The sequence below is a fragment of the Diplodia corticola genome, assembly GCF_001883845.1.
Source record: "Diplodia corticola strain CBS 112549 chromosome Unknown scaffold1, whole genome shotgun sequence".
Lineage (NCBI taxonomy): Eukaryota > Fungi > Ascomycota > Dothideomycetes > Botryosphaeriales > Botryosphaeriaceae > Diplodia > Diplodia corticola.
In genome coordinates, this window is record NW_017971480.1 from 478,282 (window position 1) to 506,013 (window position 27,732).

Consider the following 27,732-nt stretch of genomic DNA (forward strand, 5'->3'; position numbering starts at 1 on the left):
CATGGCTCGCTTTCGCGTCTGCGATCCTTTCAGACCCTCTCGCGTTTGGTCCCACATGGACGCAATCGGCGCCAAAGGGGGGCCCGCCCCACCCAGCCCTGAAGGCAGCAGGTCAACTGCAGCCGCGCTGCTCTGGGTCCAGATCTGACCCATGAGTCAGTGCGCTAATGCCCGAGCTCGTACTCTCACGCATCTCGTTCGCCAGCGGTGCGACTGCCGGCCGCGCTGGGGCGTTTCGGCACGACCTTTTTTTTTGGGGGGCGTTTCATGCAGCATTCTTCTCGTGGCTTTTTGCTGCGAAATTGGCGAATCTTTTTGTGGGCAGTCAGCGCCGTCGAAGCGACAATCGCGCGCAGGCTGCGGTCCCGCCACAAGGCTGACCGTCGTGCCTTGTCATGCATGTGCAACGTTCCATGCGCCGGGGCGGCTCTTCAGGATGATGTCAGCCCGCCGGTTTATGTAAGCCTCAGGCGCACGGATTCCGGCCCTATCTGGGACAACGGTCTCGAGATCCCGCCCCGAGCAAGTACTACCTACATAAGCCTTGGCCCCTCCGCAGTAACCGGAACAAAGAACTTTGTTCGAGAACAAGCGCCCAAGAGACAGCGCCGGCGATCCGGGTTTTACGGCGTTAGGCTCCGGGTAGATCCTGCGCGACACGCTGCCAAATGACGTGTGGCTCTGTGGCGTCCGGCAGCCGGACCGTCGTGTGCCGAACGGTGACCCCAGCGGCCTTCGTATGGCATCTTCCGACCATGACTTGTCGCTTCCATCGTCCTGGAATCCCGGGGGCCTGCTCATCTGCCTCGAGATCTCTGCCTCGACGCTGGTGGCTTGTGCGACTGTTGTTGCGGTGACGAAAGGGGTATTGCTGTCCATCCCACCATCTCCACACGCATGCCACTCGTGGCTTGGACATTCTTCACCAAATGTCTAGACATGCCGTCGATCGTGGGCCTGCATGGTCTTCGCGCAGGTCGGATCTACCACGAGTGTGCTTGTCCTTGTCCGGACTGGAGTGTCTCCGTCCCCGCTTTCAACCGGTCCAGTACATTTACTCCGGACGAACATCTTCGGACATTTGAGCTTACTCATGAAGGCGGGAGTGGGACTTCACCGATGCAAGCATTCGTGTCCTACCTAGTCAGGGGGCCATCGACTCCACCAAGGCTTGGAAAGTTCCACGAGCCATCACTTCGGCACCGACTACTCCCTGATGCCTTAGTGGGCCCAATTACTCGCATATGTTTGCTCCAACCAGACTGAGAGGGATATATTACTACGTCGTAGAAGTGGGCACTAAACAAGATGGGCTGAGGCAGCCCCATGCATGCCACTACTGCTTTTTGGTCAAGTTGAGACAGGAAGAGAAACGGTGACAGACGCTACCTGCCCAATAAACCGGAAGCATGACTCCGTACTCCGTCCCGAGAACCCCTTATCCAAGCAAAGGTACCCTAGATCTTCAAAATCACAACATAAACAGGAGATCGTACCAAATTGAAATCATGTAAGAGCCCTTCCGTTCCCTCGACTTTTCCTTCTAACCACAACTTCTCATGAGGACAAGACTTTGACCCCGGCGGCAACCCCTCGACCACGTACCACGTTAGAAACCTTCGCCGAAGAACCTGCTCGCAGCTATAACTTCTTGATCGCCGTTGGCGAAGTCCCAGCCAACAATGGTCGGGTCCTGGCTGCAGCAGATGATGCGTCTAGAATCGAACTGCAACTTGAACACACGAGAATTGCTGCCTGTCGGATTCACTGTGCCGCCTACAAGGGGGACGTGTTGGTGGTGATGGTGGTGGTGGCCATGCTGCTGGTTACCATTGTGTCCGGGCTGCGCTGGTGGTTGAGCATTGTTACCAGGCTGAGCTGCCTGTCCCTGTGGTGCCTGCAGGGCCTGTGCTTGCTGCACAAGTTGCTGAGCCTGTTGTAGCTGCGCAACTTGCTGTTGTATCTGCTGGATGTTTGCCGGTTGGTTTGGTGCGGCGCCGTTCTGCTGCTGCTGAACTTGATTCTGTGCTGCTTGTGATGCCGCAGTCAGAGCGGCCATTTGCTGCTGCAATTGATGGTTCAGGCGTGCGGGAGCAGGGCCGCGTCGTCTACCTCCACCAGCATTGGCAACTGCCTCGCTCTGTAACAGGCGTTTGTGAGCAACCCATTTCCCGTCTGGAGCTTTCTTCCAGATGATTATGCTCTCGTCATACGAGCCTGAAACAATGCGTCCCCAGCGGCTACCTCCCCCACCCGGTGGAAGTTTTGCGCCATATGCGAATATTTCTCTGGGGTCACGCGATCCAGCGTTCCTCCTACGGCGCTCCTCCCGCGTAAGTTCTGTCAGCGCGCCTCTTGCTCTAGCTTCGAAGTACTGCTGGTCAACAGCACGAGCCTCGGCTTCGAGCTCTTCCTCATTGCCCGGCATATCTCCAAACTCCGCCTGCACTGTACGGACGAGATTGGCGTGCCCTCGAAGGCAAGCTACCTCTGCCCCAGTGACCCTGTCAAAGATACGTACTGTCTCGTCAGAACTGCCAGTGACAATGCGACGACCATCGAATTGGACGCATGCGATGCCTTTAGTGTGGCCGGGGATGGTCTTCAGGCAGGCGCCTGTATGAATGTCCCAAACCTTCACTGTGCGGTCACCAGAAGCAGACACTATTTGGTCGTCCCAGCACTGTATGGCGTTGACTGCAGCGCTGTGGCCATCGAGAGTCATTAGCAGACTGAATTCTTTGAGCGGCTTAAAGTTCAAGTGTTGGTTTTGGAGTTCCTTGTCAATGTTGATAATGTAGCTGGGGAATCGGGCACCACCACTGCTTATTCTTGGGTAGTCCCGGTCAGTAGGGATAAGCTGCCTGCGGTTCCATACTTTGATGGTCTTGTCCTTGGAACAAGTGATGAGATAGCGATCGTCGAAACGCAAGTTGAGGACAGACTCGCTGTGCGCGCGCTCCATCTTCTTGATCATTTGTCCGGTCGAGAAGCGCCAGACGATGACATGGCAGTCGCTACCGCCGGAAACCACGATGTCGTGCTCTGGCCTGTCGTCGAACTGTAGACACAGTACAGAAGCATCGTGACCTAATAACGGAGCCACAACCAATCTCTGCGTTTCCAAGTCCCAAATGCGGATGGTCTTGTCCCGACTGCCACTCACGACGTGTTTGGCTGAGTGCTGTATGGTGTAGACGCATTCTCTGTGTGATTCGTAGGGGTGTGACGGGTGAGGCAGTTGGAAGTTGGTGTACCTGCCCGCACCCCAATTTTCTTCCAGCCTCCGTTTCTGCTTGTAAAGATACTGCCAATTCACCATGGGATCTCCGAACGAGGACAAAATCAGAGAAGGCCTGATTGGCGGGTAGAGAATATCCGCAGGCGGTGGTGAGGCAACATCTTCGATGGCGAATTGTGGACGGGACTCTAGCTGCCGAGCGAGGTCGAGGACTCTCTCCTCCGAGGGAGACTCTCCCGGCTGCTGGCCGTCATAAGCAATGTCTTGCATGCCGTCTTCACTGCGTGCGGAGCTATCGTCGGCCTCGATGGCGCCGTTCTGTTCTGCCCAACCTCTTACATCGCCATCGGCCACTGTAGCGACGGGCCCGCTCTGCGAGCCGTCACCGAACAGGTGTTGCTCTCTGATCCGCTTTTTGGTGTGCATCTGCTCGAGATCGGCATCGCCGCCACGGACTCGCGACTTGCGTTCCTTCATTATTGACCTGTTTTCTTTTTCATGCTCCTCAAAAGTCCTGATTTGGCGAAGGTTTGCTGTCCAACCTTCGGCACCAAACATGCACTTCCACAACTGACTGTCCAGGGCACGGCCCCGCCATGCTTTCGACAGCGTCGAAGTCTTTAAAAGAGTTTCCGGTTCCAGATAGGAGAATACTTGAAAGGTGATCTCAGGCGGAAGGTACAGCACCGGGTCGAGGTGGAGCCGCGAATTCAGTCGCTCGACAATGGCGGCTATGGACGCAGTGCGCAGCGACCGCAGAATCTCGAGAGCGAATTCTGGAGGTTGTCAGCGCCAGGCAGGTTTGCGCGAGCACGGGCACGTCGTATACCTGATCTGTCATTTTCCGGCAGACTCAATATCCAGCCGGGGAGTGTGACGCGGGAGGCACTCTCCTCCGCGGCTTCGGATAGCTGAGGCTCGCTGCGCATGGCGGTGTCGACCTCGCTCTGGCTCCGCGTGTCCTCGGAGAAGCCCTCGTCGAGCTTGAAGGGGGTGCCCATCTTGGCGTTGGTGTAGTCGTGGAGGTACGGGGCCTGAGAGATGAACGGGCCGTGGTTCGGTGTTGCTGGCTGGTCAGCCATTGTTTGGGGGGTAGAGCGGACGGCGCGGTTGCGTTCAGAGGCCGCCGAGTGCCCTGGGCTTCGGCTCATGCACGCGGGTATAGACGACGCGGGCAGCGGGCAGCGGGCAGCGTGGGCGAGCAGCGGTGCGCGACGTCACCGGGGCGGCGCAGGGCTGGTGGAGCGGGAGCGGGCGGGCTGGCGCGGCGATGGTAGGGCGCGGAGGTTGAGTGCTGACTCCGCGACTCCGCGACTCGGCGACTCCGTGCGTGGACGAGGCCTGAGGCAGCAGGCAGCCCGGGGCCTAGTCGGGGCCAGTGGCAATGTCAGCGGCACCGCGGCACCGGGCGAGTGTGCAGTGGCGCGACTGCAGAGCGCGGTGAGCGACAAGTCACGGCGCGTGAGAAACAGCCGTGGCCAGCGGGCGCACGCGGCAATGGGCAGCAGTGGGCAGCGGGCGCACGATCGCCAAGTCGGACGAGGGCACGAGTTGCGTCGGGCAGAGAGCCGCTGGCTTACTACGCCCGGCGGCTGGGCTCTGCTCGGGGCGATGGGCGGCGAGCACGCGACGGGGCGTGTTGGGCGCGCGCACACCTGGCAACCAGCGGTCTGCAGCAGCGTCTCGCGCCCGCCCACGATCTTTCGCCCTCGTCGGCTCGTCGCGCGCGTTCTGCGTCGTCTGCCGCTGTCTGCGCTGCCCGCGGCCACTGCCATCCCACTCGTCTTGGCGCTAGGGCCCCATCGCGCAGCTTTGATCCCTCGGCGGCTTGCACTCCCAAGGGGCACGCTGAAACCGCGGCGCTCACCCGTCCAGGCCAGCACCAGCAGCACCTCATCCCCTACCCTACTGCTGCGCTCGTCCATCACCACCTCGCCGCCTGCCCGCCCGCTCGCACCCACGCGCCCTGCAGCAGCCCCCAGCTCGACCGCGCGCCTGCGACCCCCAGCGACCTCACCGCATCGCCGACTCCAAACTGGCGTGAAGGCGCTGCCCCGGCGCCCTTCCGCTGCGAGGTCTCACCTCACCACCGCACCTCAAACCTCATTCCTCTCACCCCAGGCACGGTGATGATGGAGGTTGGAGTTCATGGGCCTTTGTCTCGAACCCACACCACACCCATTTCGACTGCGCATTCCCGCCTCCACAGCGCCGGCGGGCCCACACCCCTCATGCCGAACTCAAACCATGCGAGCTTCTCGACCTATTCCTCGCGGACGTCCGACTCGTCCCAGGGCACCTCCACCTCGACCCTGTTCCCCCCGCCACCCCTGCCGACCTCGGCTCCTCCTGCCAACGGCGGGCCCATCGAAGCCGCCAACAATGTCCTCAACAAACGCGGCGACAAAGAGGCCTCGCTGTTCATGATTTGCTTGACATTGTCGCGTCGACTGCGCACCGTGCCCGGCTTCGCGGACATCATGCGCGAAGAGGAGGAAGCCGCCGACGAGGACACTGACCCAGTCACATTGCTGTGGAGGACATTCCGCAAGGGCTATCCCTTGATGACCATCTACAATGCCCTCGATCCCGACGTGCGCCTCGAGGTTGACAAGAACAAGGTGTCGGAAAAGAAGCGCGAACAGGCGGCAACCTACAAATTCCTGTCGGCATGCATCAATTCGCTCAAGTTCCCCTCGGATGAGTGTTTCGTCATCAGCGACCTGTACGGCGACGACACGACCGGCTTTGTCAAGGTATGTCGCTTCACAGAACTGCGCATTGCGTGGCGTCATCTAACATGCACCAGGTGGTCAGGGTCGTCAACCGCGTCCTCGACATTCTCACCAAGGAAGGCATTATCTGCGGCGACATGGGTAACGGAGACGGTGCCGATTCCGACACAACCACTACGACGAAGCGGACCCAGCGCCAACACATCATCGATGAGCTCGTCAAGACCGAACGAACCTACGTGCAGCATCTCGAGCTCCTGCAAGAGTTCAAAAAGCTAGTGGAAGAGAGGGGAATAGTCACCGGCGATGCTGTCCACTCCATCTTCCTCAATCTAAACGCCTTGCTCGACTTCCAACGCCGCTTTTTGATCCGCGTCGAGCAGACGAATGCGCAGCCAGAGTCGGAGCAGAACTGGGGCAGGCTTTTTGTGCTATACAAGGAAGCGTTCAAGGTGTACGAGCCGTACATTGCGAACCAGAAAAAATGCGAAGAGACGGCAATGGCAGAGTTTGAAAAGTTGAAGGAAACCGGCGGCACTGCAGAGCTTCGACAAATGGTCGAATCGCCGACTCATTTAACATCATTCTTGCTCAAGCCTTTCCAGCGTCTTGCCAAGTATCCTTTGCTTTTAAAGGTATGTACTAATCCTCTCTGGCGTTGGGCAACACACTCATTGTTTCACAGGAGCTTAGGGACAAGGGTGATCTCGATGAGGAAAGGCGTGACGACATCTCTACCGGTATCGAAGCCGCTTCTGCTGTGCTAAAGAGAACGAACGAAGCTGTCGACTTGGAAGACCGCAAAGAAGCACTTGAGGAATTGAAGAGCCGCGTTGAAGACTGGAAGGGTCATCGCATCGAAGGGTTCGGAGATTTACTGCTCTACGGCACCTTTACCGTTCTTAAGGGCGATGGAGGAGGCGGCAAGGACCAAGAGCGAGAGGTGGGTCAACCTGACTGTGAAACGTTGGGACGTTGCAACCGGAGTCTATCGCGAATTTCTTTTTTCTTTTGCGATACTTCTGCAAGTGTCCCAAAGTTTGATTGGTCACTGCTGACAGTGGTAATATCCAGTACAAAATCTTCCTGTTCGAAATGATTCTGCTCTGTTGCAAGGAACTCAATCCCAACAAGCAGAAGAACAAGCTCATGAGCAACAAGCAACTATATGACAAGAGGGGAAAGCCCAAGTTGCAGCTCAAAGGGCGCATCTTCATGCAGAACGTTACCGACGCGATCTCAACAGCGAAGCCAGGTAAGGCTTCCAGGTTCGAAAAGCCGTGTGTCAGTCAGCTTACATCTGATTTTTTATTTTTTCTTAGGATCCTACACCTGCCAGATCTTTTGGAAAGGCGATCCCGGTATCGAGAACTTCGTAATCCGATTCACGACCGAGGAGACACTGAAGAAATGGGTTCACCAAGTCGATCAACAGAGGAGGCAGTTCAAGGACACTCAAAGATCGAGCAGTACCACCAAACATTCGACGACATCAGCAACAGAATTCACCTACATCAGAGATCAAGGTCCCATCGAAAACCCGTATGCCGAAAACGACGAAGACGATGAAATAGACGTTGCCGAAGTCACGAGCGGCTATCCTGGGCAGACGGATTATTCTCTTGCACAGAGCGAGTCGACTATCACCGGCCGAGCCCGATCGGCTACCGGCGAGAGTGGTGTCAACCCTCTAGATACATCTCGGCCTTCCGAGCCCACAGGTGCGAATAACCGCGCTCCGCCACCTCGATTCCCCATGGGCGCTCTGCAGAATCCGCCACTCACTCTTCGCACTCAAGCTCTTCAAGCTGGTCATATATCACCCGGTAGCGGTGGACCCATGGACTCCTACTTCTCCCCCGGTCTCGAGTCACCCATGTCGACACGCACGAGTTCCTCTTCCGGCATGTTTCCATTCCCACGCCAGCAGCTTCCCAACGGATGGCATGGAGACGACAACAATCGTTTCACCGCTCCCGCCATGGCTCGACACGCCTCTCGCGACGCTTCAAGTGGGTCTCACATCAACGGTCGGAGTGCAGTAGGACGACCATCTCTGGTACCAAATGCAGCTTCCCAAAGTGCTATGAACTCACAAATCCGCCTTCGTTCAGCTAGTAGTCCCGACATTCACAACCACCTTGTCGGCGCACAGCGGCGTACTCCAGGCGGCTCCGTACCAGACGTTCCCCCTTTTCCTACCCACTACGCTTACAACCCTGGTCTGGTGAACCGGAGCCAGAGTAATTCCCCGAACATCCCCACCTCCATGCCCCGCCAGCAGTCTCCGAGCATCCAAAGAGAAAAGCAAGCGCTTCGCACGCCCGGTTCCGAGATCAACCTCCACTTCGATTACCCCGAAGCCAACGCGCGGCAGGATTCGCGCGTCACGCCAGGCTCTTCGAGAACTGCGACGCCAGCATCTTCGTTTGAACAGGCAAGGACACAGACGCCAGCGGCCGACCGACCGGCTTCGCCGACGCTACCGTCAGCCCAGCCGTCGGACCTTCCGATTCCCTCGCAATTGAAGGTCAAGGTGCACTGTCCGTCGGCAGGTTCAACCATGACGCTGGTCGTCAGCACCAACATCAGCTTCCAGAGCCTCAAGGATCGCATCGACGCGAAATTGCAGCGCAGTACCAACGTGAGTCTCAGTTCTGGACAAGTAAAGCTTAAGTATCTCGACGACGAGGATTACGTCAGCATTCAATCGGACGAGGACGTCCAGATGGCGTTTGAGACGTGGAAGGAGCAGCAGCGAGACCAGCTCCTTTCCGGTCAGCTCGGCGAGATTGAGCTCTTCTGCCAGAAGTGAGCTGCTCGGGTACAATAGGCACTCGACGTTTCGATCGATACTCCTGCGCGCGTTGCTTTCCGATCGGCGATACGCTACTCATTTTCCGGCGTCTGGCTTCGGGTGGCTGCCATTGCGCATTGCATCATTTTCTGGCGCTCAACGGGCGCCTTGCGGTTGCTGTTTTTTTTTTCTGCGGTGTGTCCTTTGCTTTCTTTTTTTTCTTCTTCGCCAGCTCGACAATCTGACTTTTTCCCGGGCGGACGTTGTCACTTCGCCACTGGTCGATCTATGCCGGAAGATTATGGGCTCATCGCATGAAGAAAGGGGTTGTGTTCCAGGGAACCCGGATTATCGACGCAAAAAGAGATACCACTTATCCGGACATGAAGTATGCACGGCACGGGGATATGAGAGCCTTCATCAGCATCTTCCACTTCATTTTATTTTTCGCTTCTCTACGCGACCTCCTCGGATGAGTCGAAGTTTGCTTTCCTTTTTCTCCGACACGCCGCGTGCCGGGCTGCTCCCACTTATCAGGTCGCGGCTTCCGCGTGGTCTGTCTGTCTTCGGTGCCGGCCTCGATGGCCCACGCACCGCTGGGCGTCGTCCATGACGGCCGTATGAAGAAATTCTTGGATTCCGTGGGTCGAGGGAAGCTATAGTCGAAGGCACTGCAGGTGCCTGGAGGCGAGGGGATTCGAAGTAGGAAGGGCCTCGAAAGCGGGTGCGTGGTGGGCTGAATCGAACCCTTACGGAAGGCGAATGAATCGCACAGAGACACGGCCATTAGCGGAAAGCTGTGATGAAGTGATGATGAGATGAAATTCATGGGTGTTATTTGCCAGACTCGGGCGTTGCGCGCATGTCTTTGTCGTCTTACCATTCGCTTTCCAACGTCAGACCCGTTCTTCGAGAACGCCGCGTCATCACTTCCGGGAGACTGTCTGCTCCTGAACGGCTGAGGGTTAACGGTGTTTGGTGATTTGGGTGCTTGGCCCGTTGATTCTTCCATTTTATTTACTTGGATCTTTGGCTTCTTTTGACCTAAAGGTGAGAAAGATTTCAAAAACACAATGTATCTGTTCACTTGGAACCAGGTAGAAGCTTAATAGTCTTGTTGAACATGGCTTTCTCAGTGGTGCCTTGACCGCCCATGTGTGTGAACGACATGGTCCATGGAGGGGCTTTGGCGCCGCAGGGCGGCTCGGATGAGAGCAACAGCCGGCCATGCCGGCGCCGTTCGAGCGGTAGCCATGGCTGAGGCGTAGGCATCTACCGCTCCACATTCCCGCAAGGGCCCTAGCGAGGCTAATCGGACCACAGTCTGTACCCAACTAGCAGGCGTGCTCTCCACTCCACGGCTCTGCCGGCAAGCGGATCTGCGGATGCACGCGCTGCCGTCGGCGTTTCCGGCGTTAAGGCGCCTATGGCGTGGCCTATGTTCCCCTAACGCACATGTCCTGTGTCATCTCTGGCACAGATATCGCACAGGCGACAAACCCGATTATCAATCCGACTCGAGCGGACAGGGATTGAGCTCTAGTGAGCAATGGGAAAGCACAGGAGTGAACAGCTCGGGGCTGGCCAAAGGGCTCTAGGAGGGGGCACACGCACTTGCTTCCGTCCCCTTTTTTTTTTTCCACCAGGAACAAGCGGTGCAGTATGTACGTCTACGCCAACGGGAACGAACGCGTGGTTCGAGGCGAGGAAAGTGTCACGCGGTGAGCTCGGCCTATCACATTACTTGTATGAGCACAGTCATCCCGTCCCCTGAGGCCCTAGGATTCTATGCGCGGGCCGTCACCTGCGGAAACATTCCCTGTAATAGTCATTCGTAGTATCCCTCCTCTGGGAGTACCCTTTCCAAGGTTAACCATAGAATGGCCACTCCATCATCCCGGGGTGGTTAGCTGTCTCGTGTTTTCCCCCTCATTGCAGACTGTGTACCACGATGAGGTAGAGGTCTAGATTGAATACGTGAAGAGCCTCGCTCTTATCGTCTCATAATGTCTCAAGTTTTTTTTTTATCTCTGGACAAAGCAGCGGTAGAGAAAGCGGAGCTTGAGCAATGTCTCTCGAGCGTCCGTTCTCTGGTAATTTCCAAGGCTGAAAATTTAGCGGCAGCCTCGACAGACCATACTTAGTAGAATGGCAATTGACGGCGCAAAGTTGGATGAGCAGAGAAACCGAGATGTCTCGCGCAGCAAAATTCAAGGTGGGACCGTTGCTATCACTTTATGAGGTCTGTCATTGGGACGACACTTCACAAGGTGGAGCATATATGCTGAGAGGAGTGAAGCTTTCCAATTGAGCGACTCTACACTGGAGTGTTGTTCGTGCAGATGGCCGCAGGCGAAAGAAGCAGTTTACGTTAGCAACATCCAGCCCCCTACATTGGAAGAAAGCACATCCCCCCCCCCTCACTCCCTCGACCTCTTCACCTTCCCGGCCGGCAACGCCCACCAACACCCCACCATGCCCGCAAAGGCGGCCACGCAGATGGGATGCAGGACCCAGGTCCCGCTCCCGCTCAGCTGGGCGAGGGCACCCGTGGCGAAGGGCACGGCGGCGCCGCCGCTGCTGCCGGCGCCGGCGATGAAGCCGACGCTGGCCGTCACGATGTCGCGGCGGTCGACGAGCAGGCGGGCGAAGACGGTCTGGGCGCAGGGGTAGACGGGGCCGAGCAGCAGGCCGCAGAGGGCGACGAAGATGGTGTCGGAGAGCAGGTCGGGGACGAGCCAGACGAGCAGGTCGAGGGCGAGGGCGCCGAGGGTGAGGCCGACGACTGCGAGGCGCTCGCCCCCGATGCGCCGGTGGTGGCAGAAAGGGGCGAGGGCGAAGCGGCCGAGGGTTATGCCGCCCTGGGAGGGGGTAGGTTAGCTGCGGATCTTTGGAGAGAGAGAGGAGAGAGAGAGAGAGAGAGAGAGAGAGAGAGAGAGAGAGAGAGAGAGAGAGAGAAAAGCGGTGGAAAACTTACGAAGAAGCCGGCCGTCACGTACCCGACCTGTGCCGGGCTACCGCCGCGGTAATCGATCAGGAAGGAAATGACCCAACCTGCGATGGCGACCTCGGCGCCCTGGTACATGAAGATGAACAGTGCGCCCACGATTGTGACGCGGTTTCGTAAAGCCTGCTTCAGCAACGCCCGCTTCGTCGTCGTCGTCGTCGTCGTCGTCGTCGTCGTCGTCGTCTGGTGTTGCTGCTGCCGTCCGCTCCGCGTATCCTCTTGCTCTCCGTCCACAACAGCGACCCCAGTCCCAGTCCCAGTCCCAGTCCCAGCCCCAGCAGCTACAGCAGTACACGCGCTCGCCGTCCGGCCCAGCTCCATCAGCAAGATAGACTCCGCAGCGCCATCCTCGCCATTCTCCTTCTCGTAATTCCAGAACGCCCAAGCATTGAAGGCGACGCAGGCGACGCGCACGCCGACGGACAGGAAGTAGAACCTGCTCCACAGCACGCCCGAGGCGGCCAGGGCGGTGGCGACGACGGGGCCGACGGTGCCGCCGAGGCCGTAGCTGCCGTGGGCGAGGCCGAGGATGAAGGTGGAGCGGGCGAGGCGGGAGCAGAAGACGTTGTTGAGGGCCAGGTTGATGGCGCAGCCGAAGCCGAGCAGGAAGAAGGCGGCGACGACGCCGGGGAAGCGGCGCGGCGTGCTCACGACGACGGCGTAGCCCGCCAGCATGACCAGCTCCGACACGACGAGCGTGCGCGCCCGGCCCAGGCGCGCGAGCAGCAGCCCGTCGGTGCAGAAGGCCGCCGCCACGAACCCGGCCGCGTTGGCCACGAAGACGAGCGACACGACGCCGTAGCCGACCCGGTAGAAGTCCTCCATGTACGGGATCAGCGCCCCCGGGGCCGAGTCGGACAGGCCGTTGCCGAAGTACACGAGGCAGGCGCAGAGGACGCGCCATTTGTTCATGGGCGGGTCCCAAAAGGTTTGGATGGCGGGCTCCAGCTCGTTCGGCGCCATGGACGTCTGCGTACGGCTGTAGCTGCTGGGCGGGATGCTGGAGACGGCATCTCCGGTGCCGCTCTTGGGAACGGATGGCTCCTCTTGCGAGCCTGCGAGGGGTTCGCTCCAGATGAGGTCATCGAGCTCTTGGTTGGCAGGGGGATTGCGTACGGAGGGTGGCTTTTTGCGCGAGACGGGAGGTGTGGTGATACGCCTGGGGTCTTCAATGTCAAAGAGGGTACCAAATGCGTAGGACATGTTGGACGAGATGTAGAGTAAGCCAGTTCACGAAGTCACTGCGTTAGAGAGGCGTAGTGAAGATGAAAGACAAAGGAGAAGGCATGCTGTGGGTCGCAGCGAGAGATTTAATCCGGGGCTGCGGACAGGAGCCATGGTGCTTAGCTATCAAGGCATACGTCAAGAGCAAGCCATAGCATGCTTAGTAGCAAGTAGGGAGGCACAGGAGGTTTGGAACCAATGATGGTCTCTGCAGCTGGAGTGTGCCACGGCAGGCCTCTCAGCTAGGACCTATAAGCTACGTGCTGTGAAGCGTAGAAGTGCGAATTGACGTGGCGATGTGCAGATGACCGGGAGGTTCTGCCAAATGCAGTCGGTTGTAGATAGCGCTGACCGTGGCACAGTAGTGTTGGAGTTGACAGTATTGCCAAAAGAAGCCTAGCCAGGCGGGAACATGGCCCGTGCCGTCGATCCCTCTGAAGGCGCCGCCGCCCGCATGTGAGAACGCACAGGAAAAAAAAAAGTGTCACATTCCAAGAAAGCACGGAAAACACTCTCCCCCACCATGGGCCGCCCGAAGCGCAACCTCCACGCCGTAGAGGCCGAAACCCTCACGCCGCCCGACGCCCTGACGCCGGCGCAGACCGTTGCCAAGGTCTCCAAGGCCGAGGGCAACAACCTCTACTCGGTCGAGCTCCCGGGCGACGGCGACACGAAGCGCACAACGCTGGTCGAGCTGAACGCCCGCTTCCGCAGCACCATCTGGGTCAAGCGCGGCACCTACGTCGTCGTCGACGCCGGCACCCTGGCCGAGCGCGACAACAAGCTGGGCGGCGAGATCATCAACGTCGTGCGCGACGAGAAGGCCTGGCGGAAGATGAGCTACTGGTGAGAGGAACGAAGGAGCCGCGAGACCGAGCAGAGCGCTGACTCGCATCCTTAGGCCGCCGCAGTTCAAGAAGCAGTCCGCCTACCCCGAGGACAGCGACGACGAAGAATCGACCGTCGGCAAGATGCCGCCCTCGGACTCCGAAGACGGCGAGTGAGGAGAGACAACAGAGCACACGTGGCGGGCATGCAGGGCCGGGGAGCAAAAGGTTTTTCATTCATCGCGCTCGGAAGGGGGAGGAGAAAAAAAAAAAGAGGGCGCTTGTAAGCGGGATGCGCAAAAAACTACTCGGCATGCAGATGCTGGTGCCCATGCCCATGCCCATGCCCATGCCCATGCCCATGCTGCTGCTCGCCCTCGAACTCGCCGCGCGTCCCCCACCACACGCCGGCAACCTGGGCCGCCAGCGCGCCCACGACGACGGCCGAGCTCGCCGGCGTCGACGGAAACACGTTCCACGCCCACTCCTGCGCCGCCCACAGCGCGTACTGCGCGACGGGGTGCAGGCCCGCGCGCCACGCGAGGAACGGCGTCGCCCACGCGATCCACGCGTAGAACTGGTAGTGCAGCGAGCGCGCGCACAGCATGCCCGCCGCCACGCTCGCCAGCATCGTCGTCAGCACGAAGCGCGGGTTGATGCGCCGCCCGATGTGCACCTGGTCCAGCGGCTCGCGCAACACCATGCAGATGCTGTCGGCGAGCGACGGCCGCTGCGCCGGCTTGAGCCAGCGCGTGACGGCGAAGGCGGTCAGTAGCACGGCGTGCAGCGAGAGCAGGCCCACGGAGAAGGGCTTGGAGAGGAAGGTGGCTTCGGACACGAAGCGCCAGTTGACCGTCCACTTGTACAGGAAGATGCGCGTGAGCTCGAAGGCGCGCGAGAAGTAGTTTTTGGCGTTGACTTGGATGAAGGGGAAGCCGAGGAGCAGCTGCCCAAGGGGTATCAGTACCGTGCGAGGCGAATATGAGAATCTATCAACACGACGTACCTGCAAATAGCCAATGATGGCCGCTTGAGTGAAAGCCCTGTCCTTGCCGATTGCCTGTAGCAGGATCAGGCCCACGGCCGGCAGCGCGAGCAGCGCGCTCATCTTGACGCCCACGGCTAGCGAGTACAGGACGGACCCCATGGTCCACATGCGCCGCTGGTAGGCGTAGATGGCCGTGAAGAAGAAGAAGACGGCGAAGCCATCGTTGAAGCAGCGCAGCACGAAGACGCTGTGCAGCCGCTTGGACAGGACCAGCATGGGGAAGACGTACGGAGGGACCTGTTTTTGGCGTGTCAGCTTGGTGATAGTACATATGTAAAGGTAGGGAGGGTAAGGGGGATGACAAAAATAAAATAAAAAACACACCTTTGCCAGCCTATAGCAGGCCATGACGATGGTCAGGGCGGCGAGATACAGGCCAGCGAAGGCAATCTGGGCCAGGGCGATCTCGCGACCCTCGTGGGTGAGGGCGTACAGCGCGCGATAGATGTAGACGTGAGCGGCGGGATAGACCAGCGGGCCGGTGCCGCCTTTGATGGCGGCGTAGTCGCGCTCGCCGGCCAGGTACTGAGCCACCTGCTCCATGTAGGCCTTCCAGTCAATCTCCGTGTCTGGCGGATTCCCGGCGTTAGCGGTGCAGCTGGACGGACGGGCGGCAGGGTGGGCAAGGGGGGGTGGATGATTGCTTGGACGCACAGGGGATCTTCCACATGATGAGGCCGCACAGCACAGCGTCGGCGATGAGCAGCAGCGGGCACAGCCATCGGGCGTACTTGGGATTGGTGGCGATGGAGAAGGCTTGGGCGACGAGATGCATGTTTGCTGTGTCTGCTGGACGTGAGAGGGAGCGGTTGCGTTCTCTCTCTCGGCTGATGACACGTAAGATCACGAGGTCACGTGGGTGCACGCGGTAGTGGTACGCAATCGCAGTTACAAGGCGCAAAATTGGAGGGAGCGATTGACGTTCAGGACATGGTGATGTACTGCGTGGTGTTCTGGGGGGTTCGTGTTCGCGGCTGCCGATCCTACGTCAGTCAGTAGCGCTCCAGGGGCAGACGGCCATCTGCCGCCGCTCTGCCATCGCTCTGCCATCGCCCTGCCATCGCCCTGCCATCGCCCTGCCATCGCTAGTCTGTCACAGCGCGGACGGCCCCAGACACGACAGGGCGGAAGGCAGAGCCTCTGCGTCCGGTGCGAGGGCTCCCGCTTGCTTTTCAGGCCCCGGGCCGGGCCCTGATAAGTCTTGCTTCATCAGCCAGCACCATGCTGCACGACGGAGATGATTTCAAAGCTGGGACTAAACACGACGGGATGCTCTCAGATGCGCACATAAACAGGAGTGAAGATGAACGGTCAAGGATGGCTTGGATTGGTACCGATGGAAGCGGTGCGAGCCAGCATCACCACAGGCAGCGCTGACAAGGCCCACGCCTAGCGCGACGCACCGGTTGCAGTTGCATGGCGGCAGGTCTGCCCTAGGTACATGCTACACGTCCTCCTTACAGCGACCACGGTTTCTCCACACTGCATTATTATTCCAGAGTTGTTGAGCAGATAAACTTTACCAGGCTGTCGGTTCGGCCGTGCCGCATTCCATGTCTGCCTTGCAGCTAATGCCTGCACACCTTCCTTCGACGACATGCCGTGTCGCTTCAATCTCGGCCGTGTCCCGGGCCAGCACCATTGCTTGGCTGCTCCAATCTGGCTCGTCCAAGATAACGCCCGACGAGGCCGAGGGTAGGCAGCGGACGACTTGCCTGATGAAGCTACTCCGGCACTTCGCATCGCTATGCCCAGCTGTCCTGTCTCTGGCCACGTTAGCATGTTTTGAGTTGCCCGTACTCCGTAGTGCCCATGCTACACGACTCGGTGCCATGGCTGCCAACGCTGGCAGAGCGGACGGCATGCTTCGCTGAACCGGGCGCGCGGGCGGGCGGATGCAACGGCGATTGGGGCAGGTGCATGGCGGATGGGCTTCCTCGTGGGCTCATCAGTCCACTCTTCGTCCGCCGTGCGATTGCGGAGAAGAGCCGGGTTTGCGGGGGAAGTGGCACTGGACGAATATGGGGAAAGCTCTTCGGCTTGCGCAATCTGAGCTCGAGCTCGTTCCATTCCGACGTCGTCGTCGAGGGGTCGAGAGCTTTGGCCGAGCCCGGGCCATTGAGCGTCATCGTCGTCGTCGTTGTTATCCAGTGCACACGTTCCGACGCGTTGATTTACATGATTATAAGATACAAGCGGCGGAGAGGATGTGGAAAAAAGGAATCCCTTCTATGAGCAAATACCACGAAGATGTTCGATGGCTCTAATGCGGTATTTTTTCGTACAGGTACATTTCCATCGCTCTAAACCGCCGAGGGTGTCCATTCCCACCACGATGACTGCATCCCCTGTTCTCGTCTCGAAGCAACGACGAATGACGGGCACACGAGGCCCGATACCCAAAGTGACCCCCCATCCGCCCAAGCCATCATCCCCTGGCAGACGCTTACACGAACTTGGCCATCATGGCAACCATCAGGTCGAAAAGACCAATGGCCTCGACGAAGGCGAAACCAAGAATGGCGTAGGAGAAGAGCTGGCCGCGCATGCTGGGGTTGCGGCCGACAGCAAGGATGAGAGCACCGAAGACGACACCGATACCGATACCGGCACCACCGAGACCGATGGCGGCGTTACCCATGCCAAGGTTCTGCGAGACCTGGACGAGGGCGTTGGCCATCTCGGAGCTGTACGGGCGCGCGGTCTGCTTGTTGAACTGGGCGGCCCTGAGGATGGCAGAGGGCTGCTGGCGCTTGACGGCCTGGAAGGGAGTGACACGCTTGGCAGCAGGGCTGGCAACTGTTCATGATGGAATTGACTCAGTACGGGATGCACAATTGATGGAAAACTTTTGCAACGAGGGTGAAGGTCAGTCTGTACCGGTGAAGGCGCGCTGCTGGACGGGAGCGCGGAACGCGGGGCGGGCGGCCCTGGTGAGGGTGGCCATCTTGGGGGTGATGCGAGCAGCAGCCATTGTGATGGAGTTGATGGAATTGAAGCTTGGTTGATGAATTGAAGCTTCGAATGGACGGGTCGATGGAGAGTCGGAGAGAAGGAGAGGAAGAGTTTGTGAGCCGGATTGAAAAAAGCGAGGGAGAGCTTCGGCGCTGGCTGGTCCGTGGCCGCAAGCTCTGGCACATTGGGAAGCGCACCGCCGGGCACACACAACGCCGATCTTGCAAGCAACCGCCGGCGAATTCGCTCACCGCGGCCCAATCGCGGCGCGCCAGGCCGCCGCAGGCCCACCGCTCTCGGGTAGCGCGCGGTCGGCCTGTCACCGCGAAGGTCCTGGTGAGATGACAGGCACGGCGCACAGCGGACACATAAAGAGCGAGCCCACCCTCCGCGAGCATCTCTTTCGAACCTTTTGGCCGCCCGTCGCCCGAGGGCGCGTCCGCTCGCAGGCCGCCAGGCCGTCAGGCATCCGCACAGCATGCCGGCCCCGGCGGACAGCTCTGCGATGTGTGGACCCGAAATTTCTGGCAGGCGGTCACGAAAAGCTGCGCCGCCTATCCCGACACGGCTAGTGCAACCAGCCAGCAGCACAGAAAGCAGCCCTATGCAGACGCCGCATGGCGCATCCCTGACGACATGCGCGGCCGTCGTGCTGTGTGCTGCTGTGTGCTGCTGGCGGCGGGTTTGCAGCGCAGCGGGCATCGCGACATGTGTCCAGCGGGTTTTGCGGCGGGCACAGCGCGCTCGGGCACCTGGACGGCGAGGCTGTGGAGCGTGGCTTAGGGCTCAGCGGGCTCAGCGGGCTCAGCGGGTCGTGGGCGAATTTACGCAACCCGGTTAGTTCCGACTCGGTGAGATAAGACGCGGTCGTCGCAGCAGTCCCGTGGACGCCGTCGTGTCTGAAGGCCGTCAGTGCGGGTCCATGCTCTAGTCAGCGGGAGCCTGTTACTCGCTAGCTCAGGGCAGATGGAAAGAGGCGGGTGGGTCGCGCTCTGGATCCGGCTTCGGCCATGAGGCTGACGCTGTGCTCACCAGCTTCCCGTCGGCCGCGGCATCGGCGAGGGCAGCAGGCCGGACCTCCGCACCGCCGCCGTGGCCCGCCGTGGCCCGCTAGCATCACGACGGCGCCCTGGGAGCGGGAAGGGCGATGGAACAGGCGCGTGCGGCGATGGGTGGGTGGTGACGTCGTCGGCGATGTCTGGGTGGCAGTTTCGCGAGGTCGAGAGGAAGTGTAGTCGGTCCGAGAGGTGCGCAGGGATGCGGGCGGCGCGCCAAACCCGTTGCGGACTGCGGCCAAAATCTCTTCGCAAACGCCAGGCACAACCCGCTTGCACAACCTCATCGAGGACGGCGCTGTGCGGGCCTCCAGACTACTCCCACTCTGACACGGACTCCACGATCTCCAGATCTTCCCGCCACTCCAGCTGCCTGCGAGCGGGGAGGCGCGACCCGGCTTGGGACACCGTCCAGACTTGTCGCCCGCCCGGAGGCGTCGTCGAAGCCTGGCTGGAGGCACTCCTGTCGGCTGTCTCAGCCCGAGAAAATTTTTAGACGCGCAGCCCGTGGTTCGCCCAACCAGCAACCTGTGTTGGCTGCTGCATGGGACAGGAGCGCGGCAACCACCCGTCCTGTCCTCTACCGCTTCCGCTCCGGTGTCGCTTCCGCCACCTCATTATTCGGCCTTGAGCAAGCTTGGGCCTACGCACGGGAAGTCGCCCCCCACGTGTCAGACCCCACGCCTTCCGACACGCCAATGTCGCTTGCCGCCTGTGGCTGAGAAACCTCTTTCCATTCTCTGTCCGCTTGTTCTATGCTCTCGGCTTTCAGCTGCTGGATGCATGGATCCTCAGTCCGGCTTACTGCCTCTCGCCCAGCAGCGTGCCCTATCACCTCTTATCTTGTCCAGCCGTATCAATGCCACTTCATTGTTCCGGGATGCTGCATATCTCACCCAAGTCGATCCTTAGTCAGGGCTCCGTATCTCTCATCGAAGGCCAGCCGCAGCTGAGCAGAACAAACGCTTCATTGGGTCCGTGCTGAGGCTCCTTGAGCTGCCGCCAGCATTACACAACCGTGCCTCAATGCATGGATTGCGTTCACTCATTTGCTGACCGATCAAGGGACTGACGACATCTACTGTGCACAAGAGGGCTGGGGAATCATCCATTACATGCCCGGTCCCCAAAGCGATGATCACCCATTGCCCCATACGCTAGTCTGAAGGGCAGTGTGAAGCTGCGCCCATGCCCCCTGTTCGACGCTCTCAAGCGCCGATCCGAAGCCCCATTCCCATAAGAGTGGGAAGATGCCAGAGAAACGCCTCGTTTGCTCTTCTTTTTCCGCCCCGACAGTGAGCATCTTCTACTTCCCAAACATCTTGACGTTCGTGTCGTGATATCCTTCCGCCGCGGCGCTCTAGTATGCATTCAAGCCACATGCTCCGAGTGGACAGCCATCATCAAATCATCCCCTATGTCCTGGTCCATCGTCTCACGGGAGGAAAAAAGAAATGAAAAGGAACTCGTGCAGCATTGCTGCACTTGACAGCTCACATTTAGGTCGTTGCAAGGCGCCCAGAGTTTAATCTCCAACTCCATCCAATGGTACAAGGTCACTAGATTCCTCGCACAACCAGAGGCGCGGGTCAATCCAACGAGGCGCTCCAATGGTCCCCCTTGTCAAAACGTCAAAGTTGACGTGAAGCGTACGCGGGACGACTGCCCGCCTCACCGACAGACCGCCCGCCATGGGTCATGCTCCAGGCAGCAAACGGCGTAGCGGATGCCATGTCGCTCAAGCCCTGCGTACTGGAACTTGCCTCAGGTCTCGACTCGACCCTCCTCTCTCTTGGCACGCCTCATTTCCCCCGCCACGTTGTTCAACACCAAGTGTTACCTCGATGTATACTGACAACAATAATGGACCTGACAGCGCGCATGGCATCACGCCTATAGCATCTCATCGCCCGACGGTGTTTGGTGGGAAAGTAAAAGTCAAGGAATGAGATTTATTGCTGCTACGACGCTATATCAAACAATCAATCCCTGCGACCGAAGCGACTTTTACTGAGGGAACTTTTTCTAAATTCCACCATGCTCGCTCTGTCCAGAAGAAGAGAAAAAAACAAGGAAGTGTCGCCAAAGGACTGCCCAGTGCGTCACACAGGATATTGTGGACCACCAGTAAAGTGTAGTTCTAACGCTCCCCCTTCTCCTTCGCAATCCCCCAATACCCCTCCATTATTGTCCGCAAAAACACAAGACTAAACAAAGAAAAAAAAGCTTTAGAGGAAAATCTATGGTCAAGCCCGATGCTCTCATCATTGTACAAGGGCGGACCCAGCCAGTAATCTCCTTTTTCTTTTCTGCACATTTTCTTACCCTCCCTCATCGTTTCTCTTTTGCTATTATTCCGATTCGCGTCACTATATCAATCCGAAGAAAAGAAAGGAAGAAAAAAAAAACCCCCTCCCCCCAATCACCCCACAACACCCCACGCGACCGCACCACCGACGACGGCAACGATCCACCTCGAGCCCCACGGCCTCGCGGCCGCCGCGCCGGCCCCGCTCAGCGGCATGGACTCCTTCGGCCTCGACGAAGTCTTCGACGCCGGCTTCGTCGCAGAAGGCGTCTCCGTCCCCGTCCCCGTCTCCTCCGCCGGCGCGCCCCCGCCTCCGACCTCGCCCTCCGTCGGCGTGGCGGCCGCGGCCGGGGAGCTGTACCCGGGCGTGCCTGGAGGAGGGTAGGCGGGGGAGTTTGCGGCCGGTGATCCGGCCGGAGCCGCGGGCTGGGATCCGACGGGTTGCGGAGGCTGGGGCTGAGGCTTGACGGTTTGGGATTCGGCAGGTTGGGACTCGACGGGCTGGGACTCGACGGGCTGGGACTCGACGGGCTGGGACTCGACGGGCTGGGACTCGACAGGCTGGGACTCGGCAGGCTGGGATTCAGCAGGTTGTGTCTCAGCTGGATGAGATTCAGCTGGATGAGTTTTAGCAGGCTGGAATTCAGTAGGTTGCGTCTCCGCTGGATGAGTTTCAGCAGGTTGCGTCTCAGCTGGATGAGTTTCAGCAGGCTGGGATTCAGCAGGTTGCGTCTCCACTGGTTGATATTCAGCAGGCTGGGATTCAGCAGGCTGGGATTCGGCAGGTTGCGTCTCCACTGGTTGGGATTCAGCAGGCTGCGTCTCCCCTAGATGAGCCTCGACAGGCTGTGATTCGGCAGGGTGGGATTCAGCAGGTTGAGTCTCTACTGGTTGATATTCGGCAGGGTGGGATTCAGCAGGTTGTGTCTCCACTGGATGAGATTCAGCAGGCTGGGATTCGGCAGGGTATGACTCGGCAGGCTGGGATTCAGCAGGTTGAGTCTCCACTGGTTGATATTCGGCAGGGTGGGATTCAGCAGGTTGTGTCTCCACTGGATGAGATTCAGCAGGCTGGGATTCAGCAGGTTGCGTCTCCACTGGCTGAGACTCGGCCGGCTGAGATTCAGCAGGTTGAGATTCGGCGGGCTGAGACTCGGCAGGCTGGTGCTCTGTAGGCTTCACAGGGCCGGGCTGCGTCGGCACGGACTGCGACTCGGCGGGCTGGGTTGGAACTGGCTGAGGCTGCTCTCCGGAACCGGACGGTTGTAGACCGGTCTGGGTGAGCACTTGAGTGCTGCCCTGTTTTGGTCCCTCCTCTGTCAGCGTTGCGGTCTGCTGAGGAGAGCAAGTAGAACACTCGGCTGGAGGCTGCTCTGCCGGGGGTTGCTCTGCCGGAGACTGTTCCGCAGGAGGTTGTTGGGCTGGGGGATGCCCTGCAGGAGGTTGTTCTACCGGGGGTTGCTCTGCCGGAGGCTGTTCTGCCGGGGGTTGCTCTGCAGGAGTTTGCTCTGCCGGAGGCTGCTCTGCAGGGGTTTGCTCTGCCGGAGGCTGTTCTGCAGGATGCTGTTCTGCAGGAGGTTGCTCTGCCGGAGGTTGCTCTGCAGGAGGTTGCTCTGCCGGGGGTTGCTCTGCAGGAGTTTGCTCTGCCGGGGGTTGCTCTGCAGGAGTTTGCTCTGCCGGAGGCTGCTCTGCAGGGGTTTGCTCTGCCGGAGGCTGTTCTGCAGGATGCTGTTCTGCAGGGGTTTGCTCTGCCGGGGGCTGTTCTGCCGGGGGTTGCTCTGCAGGAGTTTGCTCTGCCGGAGGCTGCTCTGCCGGGGGCTGCTCCGCCGGGGGCTGTTGAGCAGGAGGCTGCTGCGGTGGAGGTTGCTGAGGCAGAGGTTGAGCCGTAGGTGGCGGCGGCGGAATTGGCACGACAACGGTTGTTGAGCCTCCAGAACAAGTGCTGCAGCTCCGCGTTTGTGTAATAACAACAGGCGCAGGAGTGCTCGTCGGGGCTGTTACGACAACAGTCGTTGAGCCTCCAGAACAAGTGCTGCAGCTCTGCGTTTGTGTAATAACAACAGGCGCAGGAGTGCTCGCCGGGGCTGTTACGACAACAGTCGTTGAGCCTCCAGAACAAGTGCTGCAGCTGTGTGTCTGCGTGATAACAACAGGCGCAGGAGTGCTCGCTGGGGCTGTTACGAGAACAGTTGTTGTGCCTCCAGGACATGTGCTGCAGCTCTGTGTATGTGTGATCACTTCCTTCGTGGGGCTATTCGAAGGTGCTGGTACAATAACCGTCGTTGAGCCACCAGGGCAATCGCTACAGCTCTGTGTCTGCGTGATGACTTCGGTAGTGGGTCTGTTCGAGGGGGCTGGTACAGTGACCGTTGTAGAGCCACCAGGGCAATCGCTGCAGCTCTGTGTTTGTGTGATGACTTCGGGAGAGGGAGCCGGTACAACAACAGTCGTCGAGCCTCCAGGGCAATCGCTACAGCTTTGTGTTTGTGTGATGACCTCTGTTGTGGGAGAGGGAGCCGGTACAACAACAGTCGTCGAACCGCCGGGGCAGTCGCTGCAGCTTTGTGTTTGCGTGATGACCTCTGTTGTGGGAGAGGGAGCTGGGACAACGACAGTCGTCGAACCGCCGGGGCAGTCGCTGCAGCTTTGTGTTTGTGTGATGACCTCTGTTGTGGGAGAGGGAGCTGGGACAACGACAGTCGTCGAGCCTCCAGGACAATCGCTGCAGCTTTGTGTTTGCGTGATGAATTCTGTCGTGGGAGAGGGGACTGGCACAATAACAGTCGTCGAGCCGCCGGGGCAGTCGCTGCAGCTTTGTGTCTGCGTAATCACCTCCCTCGTGGGGCTATTCAAAGGGACTGGCACAATGACAGTTGTCGATCCGCCAGGGCAGTCGCTGCAGCTTTGGGTCTGCGTAATCACTTCGGTTGTGAAGGAAGGAGCCGGAACAACAACAGTTGTCGAGCCGCCAGGGCAGTCGCTGCAACTCTGCGTCTGTGTGACAACAGTAGGCGAGGGGGTGATGGGCGTCAGTACAGTCGTACTGTAGCCACCAGAGCAGGTCGGGCACTCCTCGGTGACGGTGACCTTTTCGGTTGGGGGGACGGTTTGGTTACCCTGGCTGATGACGGCCGTGGTGTAGCCTCCAGGGCAGCTCTGGCATTGCGCCGTGACGGTGACCAGGCCGGTATAAGTAACAGACACGGTCTCGGTCCCCTTGTGCTTTACGGTCCTGGTGTAGCCCACGCTGGTCGTGTAGCCTCCAGGACAGCTGATACATGGCAGCGTTGTGGTATAAGGCACAGCTTGCGTCTCAGTCTCCTTGATCTTGACGGAGGTGGTGTAGCCACCGGGGCAAGACTCGCATTTCTCCGTCACAGTGACGTAGTTGTTGTACGGAACAGTCTTTATTTCCGTCTCCTTAAATGTCGTTGGCACGGGGACCGTGTTGTTCACGTACTGTGTCGTCACCTGCGTAGGGAGGAAAGTCACCATGGTCGTAGATCCTCCAGGGCAAGTGGGGCATGCAATAGTCTGCGTGAATGGCAGAGTCGTCGGGACGAGCCGAGGCGTCGTGACTGGGTGAGACTCCGGGATGTATCCTGGCGTGGGCACTACTTCAGGAGTGGTAGGATAGTGGATCGGTGTCTGCGAACAAGTCCAGCAGGGTGCAGTACCCGGAGTTGGTGACTGTGGCGGTGATTGCGGCTGCGGCTGCGGCTGCGACTGCGAGCATGGGCAAGGCTCGGGGCAAGGTGTCGGGCAGGACGGCGTCGCATACACAGAAGGCTCGGGCGAGTACACAGGTGTTTGTGAATACACGGGCGGTTGTGAATACATGGAAGGCTCGTGTGAATACACAGGAGGCCCGGGAGAGTACACGGACGGTTGTGTATACAAGGGAGACTCAGGTGAGAAGACGGAAGGCTCAGGTGAGAAGACGGAAGGTTCAGGTGAGAAGACAGAAGGCTCAGGTGAGAAGACAGAGGGTTCAGGTGAGAAAGAATAGACAGGTGGTGGCGAATCCACAGGTGATTGCGAATACACAGGCGGCGGTGAATCCACAGGTGATTGAGAATACACAGGCGGTGGCGAATACACAGGAGACGATGCATGCGGCGCTATAGTTCGTTTGGGCACCCAGAAATGGTGTTCCTGCTTCTTCTCGCAGCTTATGCAGGTCGAAGGGGAGAAATCGATCAAGGCACAGACGCCGTCATGGTGCGTGGACTTGTATATGGCAGATCCAGCGCGCGCCTGCATTACTGGAGGCTCGCAAGTGTTGCATTCGGGGTGGCCTTTGTACGTGCCAGTGCTGGCAACCACGCGGGTAATTTCGCAGCTCCTGCAGAGCTTGGCGTAGTAGTAATCAGAGCCACCGGCCTGCCAGTAGTTTATTTCTTCCTTCTCGAATCGCAGCTGGATCGAGTGCGGAATCGGAGCCGAAAGAGACCTGGCAGCACGGACCTTGCGGGGGGCAGCGACATTCCGCCGTCCAATGCCCTGGTTCAAGTTGTTGACCGGTCCGTTGATCCGGGTTGCGCAGGGACCAGTGATCTGGCCTGTGAGTTGCCAAGTACACGAGGGCACGTCGGACGTTGAAACGGTCACTTGCGAACAAGCGGTGCTTATACGCGGTCGGGCCGTCTTCGTGGACGTCTTCGGCCCATCCTCAGGTTGGTCGGTGACCGACGTTTCAGAGCTGGGTGTTGGTTCCGGCTGTTCCACGTCGGGGTTGGCTTCCTCGCTCGAGGTAGGGAGAAGAAAGCTGGGCGACCTTGTCCGAGTCTGAGTACGAGTCAGGGTCCTAGTGTCTATTCTGGTAGCCGTCCTGGTGAATGTCCTGGTAGACACCAAAGGCCTCCCGTGCTCGGGATCCGAAGGCTGAGTCGTGGTGACAGTGGCACTTCCAGAATCTGTGGTACGGTCATCGACGACAGGCGATTCGGACGCACTTGAGCGCGTCTCGGTGAGCAGCCTCTCAGATTCACTCGAGCGCGTCTGGTTGATGGGTCTTTCAGATCCAGTCTCACTCGTCTGTTGAGTCGGCTGCGAAGTGGGTTGCTCAGACTCGGTCACAAGCGTCTCTGTGGTAGATGGCTGAGACTCGGCCTGACCGGACGTCGTGGACCCTTCGGACGCGGTGACCTGAGGCTGCGAAGTAGATTGCTCGGAGCTGGTCGCGTTAAGCTGCGTGGTAGCGGCCGCGGCTTCAGACGAAGACGACTCCGGTGCCACCGAGGGCTCATCGCGTTTGCGCTTGGTGACGGGAGTGTCGGCGTCGTCGTTGCGGCTGGCAGTGGTGGTGACGGTGGTGGTGACGGTGGTGGTGGTGGTTCGCTCGCCATCTTTACCGGTAGACGCCGACTGGGTTGCCGGTGGGTCAACGTCAGTGGTGGTGGTAGCTGGCCCGCCATCTTTACCGGTAGACGCCGACTGGGTTGCCGGTGGGTCAACGTCAGTGGTGGTGGTAACTGGCCCGCTATCCGCGCCGGTAGACGTCGACTGGGATGCCGGTGGGTCAGCGACAGTGGTGGTGTTAGACGCCGACCGGGTTGCCGGCGGGTCAACGACAGTGGTGGTGGTAGCTGGCCCGCCATCCGCGCCGGTAGACGCCGACTGGGTTGCCGGCGGGTCAGCGACGGTGGTGGTGGTGTTTGTGGCGGCCGAGTCGTCAGGGGAGGAGACGTCTTGGCGCCTCGCGCCCCAGAACTTCTCGTTCGCCACGGCCAGGTTGCTGTGGTCCTTGAGGTAGCAAGGCTTGACAGTTCCCTGGTAGGTGTGGTCGTAGGAGACGGCACCGCAGTCCGAGTCGGAATCGCATGCGGCGAGGCAGTCCTCGAAGCGGCCGACCCAAGCCGGCCCGCGGCCCGCTATGTCGCCGTAGATGAAGTCGAAGCCGCACTCGATCGTGTAGGGCTTCCCTCCCGGCGAGTTGCGCGTCTGCTGGTGGTCTGCGTTGCAGGCAATGGCGTCGGGCGTCGGGGACGGATCGGGCGTCGAGGAGAAGTTGGCGCCGCCGGCGTCGTCGAGCGTGGCACTCCAGACGTCAGGGTTATTTACCCTTTTGCCGACCTTGTTCTTCAGGTTGCAGGTCTTGTTGTGCACAGGGTATGCAATGGATTTGCAGTGCGAGTTCTGGGAACACGCCTCCAGACACGACTGGTATGAGTCGGCGTGGAAGGACCGGTAGGTCCAGCCAATGTGATCGGTTGCGCATTGGATCTTCATCTCGGCCCCGTTGGTCGCCTTGTAAGTGGTGAGGTTGTGTTCCGGGCACCCAATACCGGACTGCACATTTCGTGCGAGGGGGACCGGCTGGCCTGGCGTTTGGTGACGCGAGCACGCTTAGTCCAATCCTATATAATACGGCCTCGAGAAGCACATACCTATTGGTGGCGCAGCCGACGCCCTGGCGGATAGGAGTGACAGGCCAAAGAGCCCGGCTCTGACCATCGCCGCGTCGTGCATGGCTACAAATGCGGCAAGTGGTAGTCGTGTATCTGATAGGAATCAAACGAGCGCAAAATGACGA

General features: G+C 59.4%; 7 protein-coding genes across 7 annotated transcripts; 2 read left to right on the top strand and 5 right to left on the bottom strand.

The window, feature by feature from the left end:
- Positions 1–1,609: 1,609 nt before the first annotated feature.
- On the bottom strand, positions 1,610–4,323 carry BKCO1_1000140 (f-box and wd domain protein; the record flags this gene model as incomplete). Its single annotated transcript, XM_020269505.1, has 2 exons — positions 1,610–4,017; positions 4,071–4,323. The coding sequence occupies 2 exons, from the start codon at positions 4,321–4,323 to the stop codon at positions 1,610–1,612; spliced, it is 2,661 nt and encodes an 886-aa protein (XP_020135376.1).
- A 1,149-nt stretch (positions 4,324–5,472) lies between these two features.
- BKCO1_1000141 (rho guanyl nucleotide exchange factor) lies at positions 5,473–8,791 on the top strand (the record flags this gene model as incomplete). Its single annotated transcript, XM_020269506.1, has 5 exons — positions 5,473–5,997; positions 6,051–6,611; positions 6,662–6,919; positions 7,051–7,231; positions 7,299–8,791. 5 exons carry the CDS (start codon positions 5,473–5,475, stop codon positions 8,789–8,791), a joined length of 3,018 nt encoding a protein of 1,005 aa, XP_020135375.1.
- Positions 8,792–11,193: 2,402 nt separating this feature from the next.
- Positions 11,194–12,983, bottom strand: BKCO1_1000142 (mfs efflux transporter; the record flags this gene model as incomplete). Its single annotated transcript, XM_020269507.1, has 2 exons — positions 11,194–11,634; positions 11,751–12,983. 2 exons carry the CDS (start codon positions 12,981–12,983, stop codon positions 11,194–11,196), a joined length of 1,674 nt encoding a protein of 557 aa, XP_020135374.1.
- A 544-nt stretch (positions 12,984–13,527) lies between these two features.
- BKCO1_1000143 (eukaryotic translation initiation factor eif1a-like protein) lies at positions 13,528–14,008 on the top strand (the record flags this gene model as incomplete). The annotated part of the gene is made up of 2 exons (XM_020269508.1): positions 13,528–13,850; positions 13,906–14,008. The coding sequence occupies 2 exons, from the start codon at positions 13,528–13,530 to the stop codon at positions 14,006–14,008; spliced, it is 426 nt and encodes a 141-aa protein (XP_020135373.1).
- A 127-nt stretch (positions 14,009–14,135) lies between these two features.
- Positions 14,136–15,654, bottom strand: BKCO1_1000144 (glycosyltransferase family 58 protein; the record flags this gene model as incomplete). The annotated part of the gene is made up of 4 exons (XM_020269509.1): positions 14,136–14,777; positions 14,838–15,116; positions 15,204–15,448; positions 15,534–15,654. 4 exons carry the CDS (start codon positions 15,652–15,654, stop codon positions 14,136–14,138), a joined length of 1,287 nt encoding a protein of 428 aa, XP_020135380.1.
- Positions 15,655–17,325: 1,671 nt separating this feature from the next.
- Positions 17,326–17,853, bottom strand: BKCO1_1000145 (atp synthase subunit; the record flags this gene model as incomplete). Its single annotated transcript, XM_020269510.1, has 2 exons — positions 17,326–17,678; positions 17,760–17,853. The coding sequence occupies 2 exons, from the start codon at positions 17,851–17,853 to the stop codon at positions 17,326–17,328; spliced, it is 447 nt and encodes a 148-aa protein (XP_020135379.1).
- A 3,458-nt stretch (positions 17,854–21,311) lies between these two features.
- On the bottom strand, positions 21,312–27,428 carry BKCO1_1000146 (uncharacterized protein; the record flags this gene model as incomplete). The annotated part of the gene is made up of 1 exon (XM_020269511.1): positions 21,312–27,428. One exon carries the CDS (start codon positions 27,426–27,428, stop codon positions 21,312–21,314), a length of 6,117 nt encoding a protein of 2,038 aa, XP_020135378.1.
- Positions 27,429–27,732: the final 304 nt, after the last annotated feature.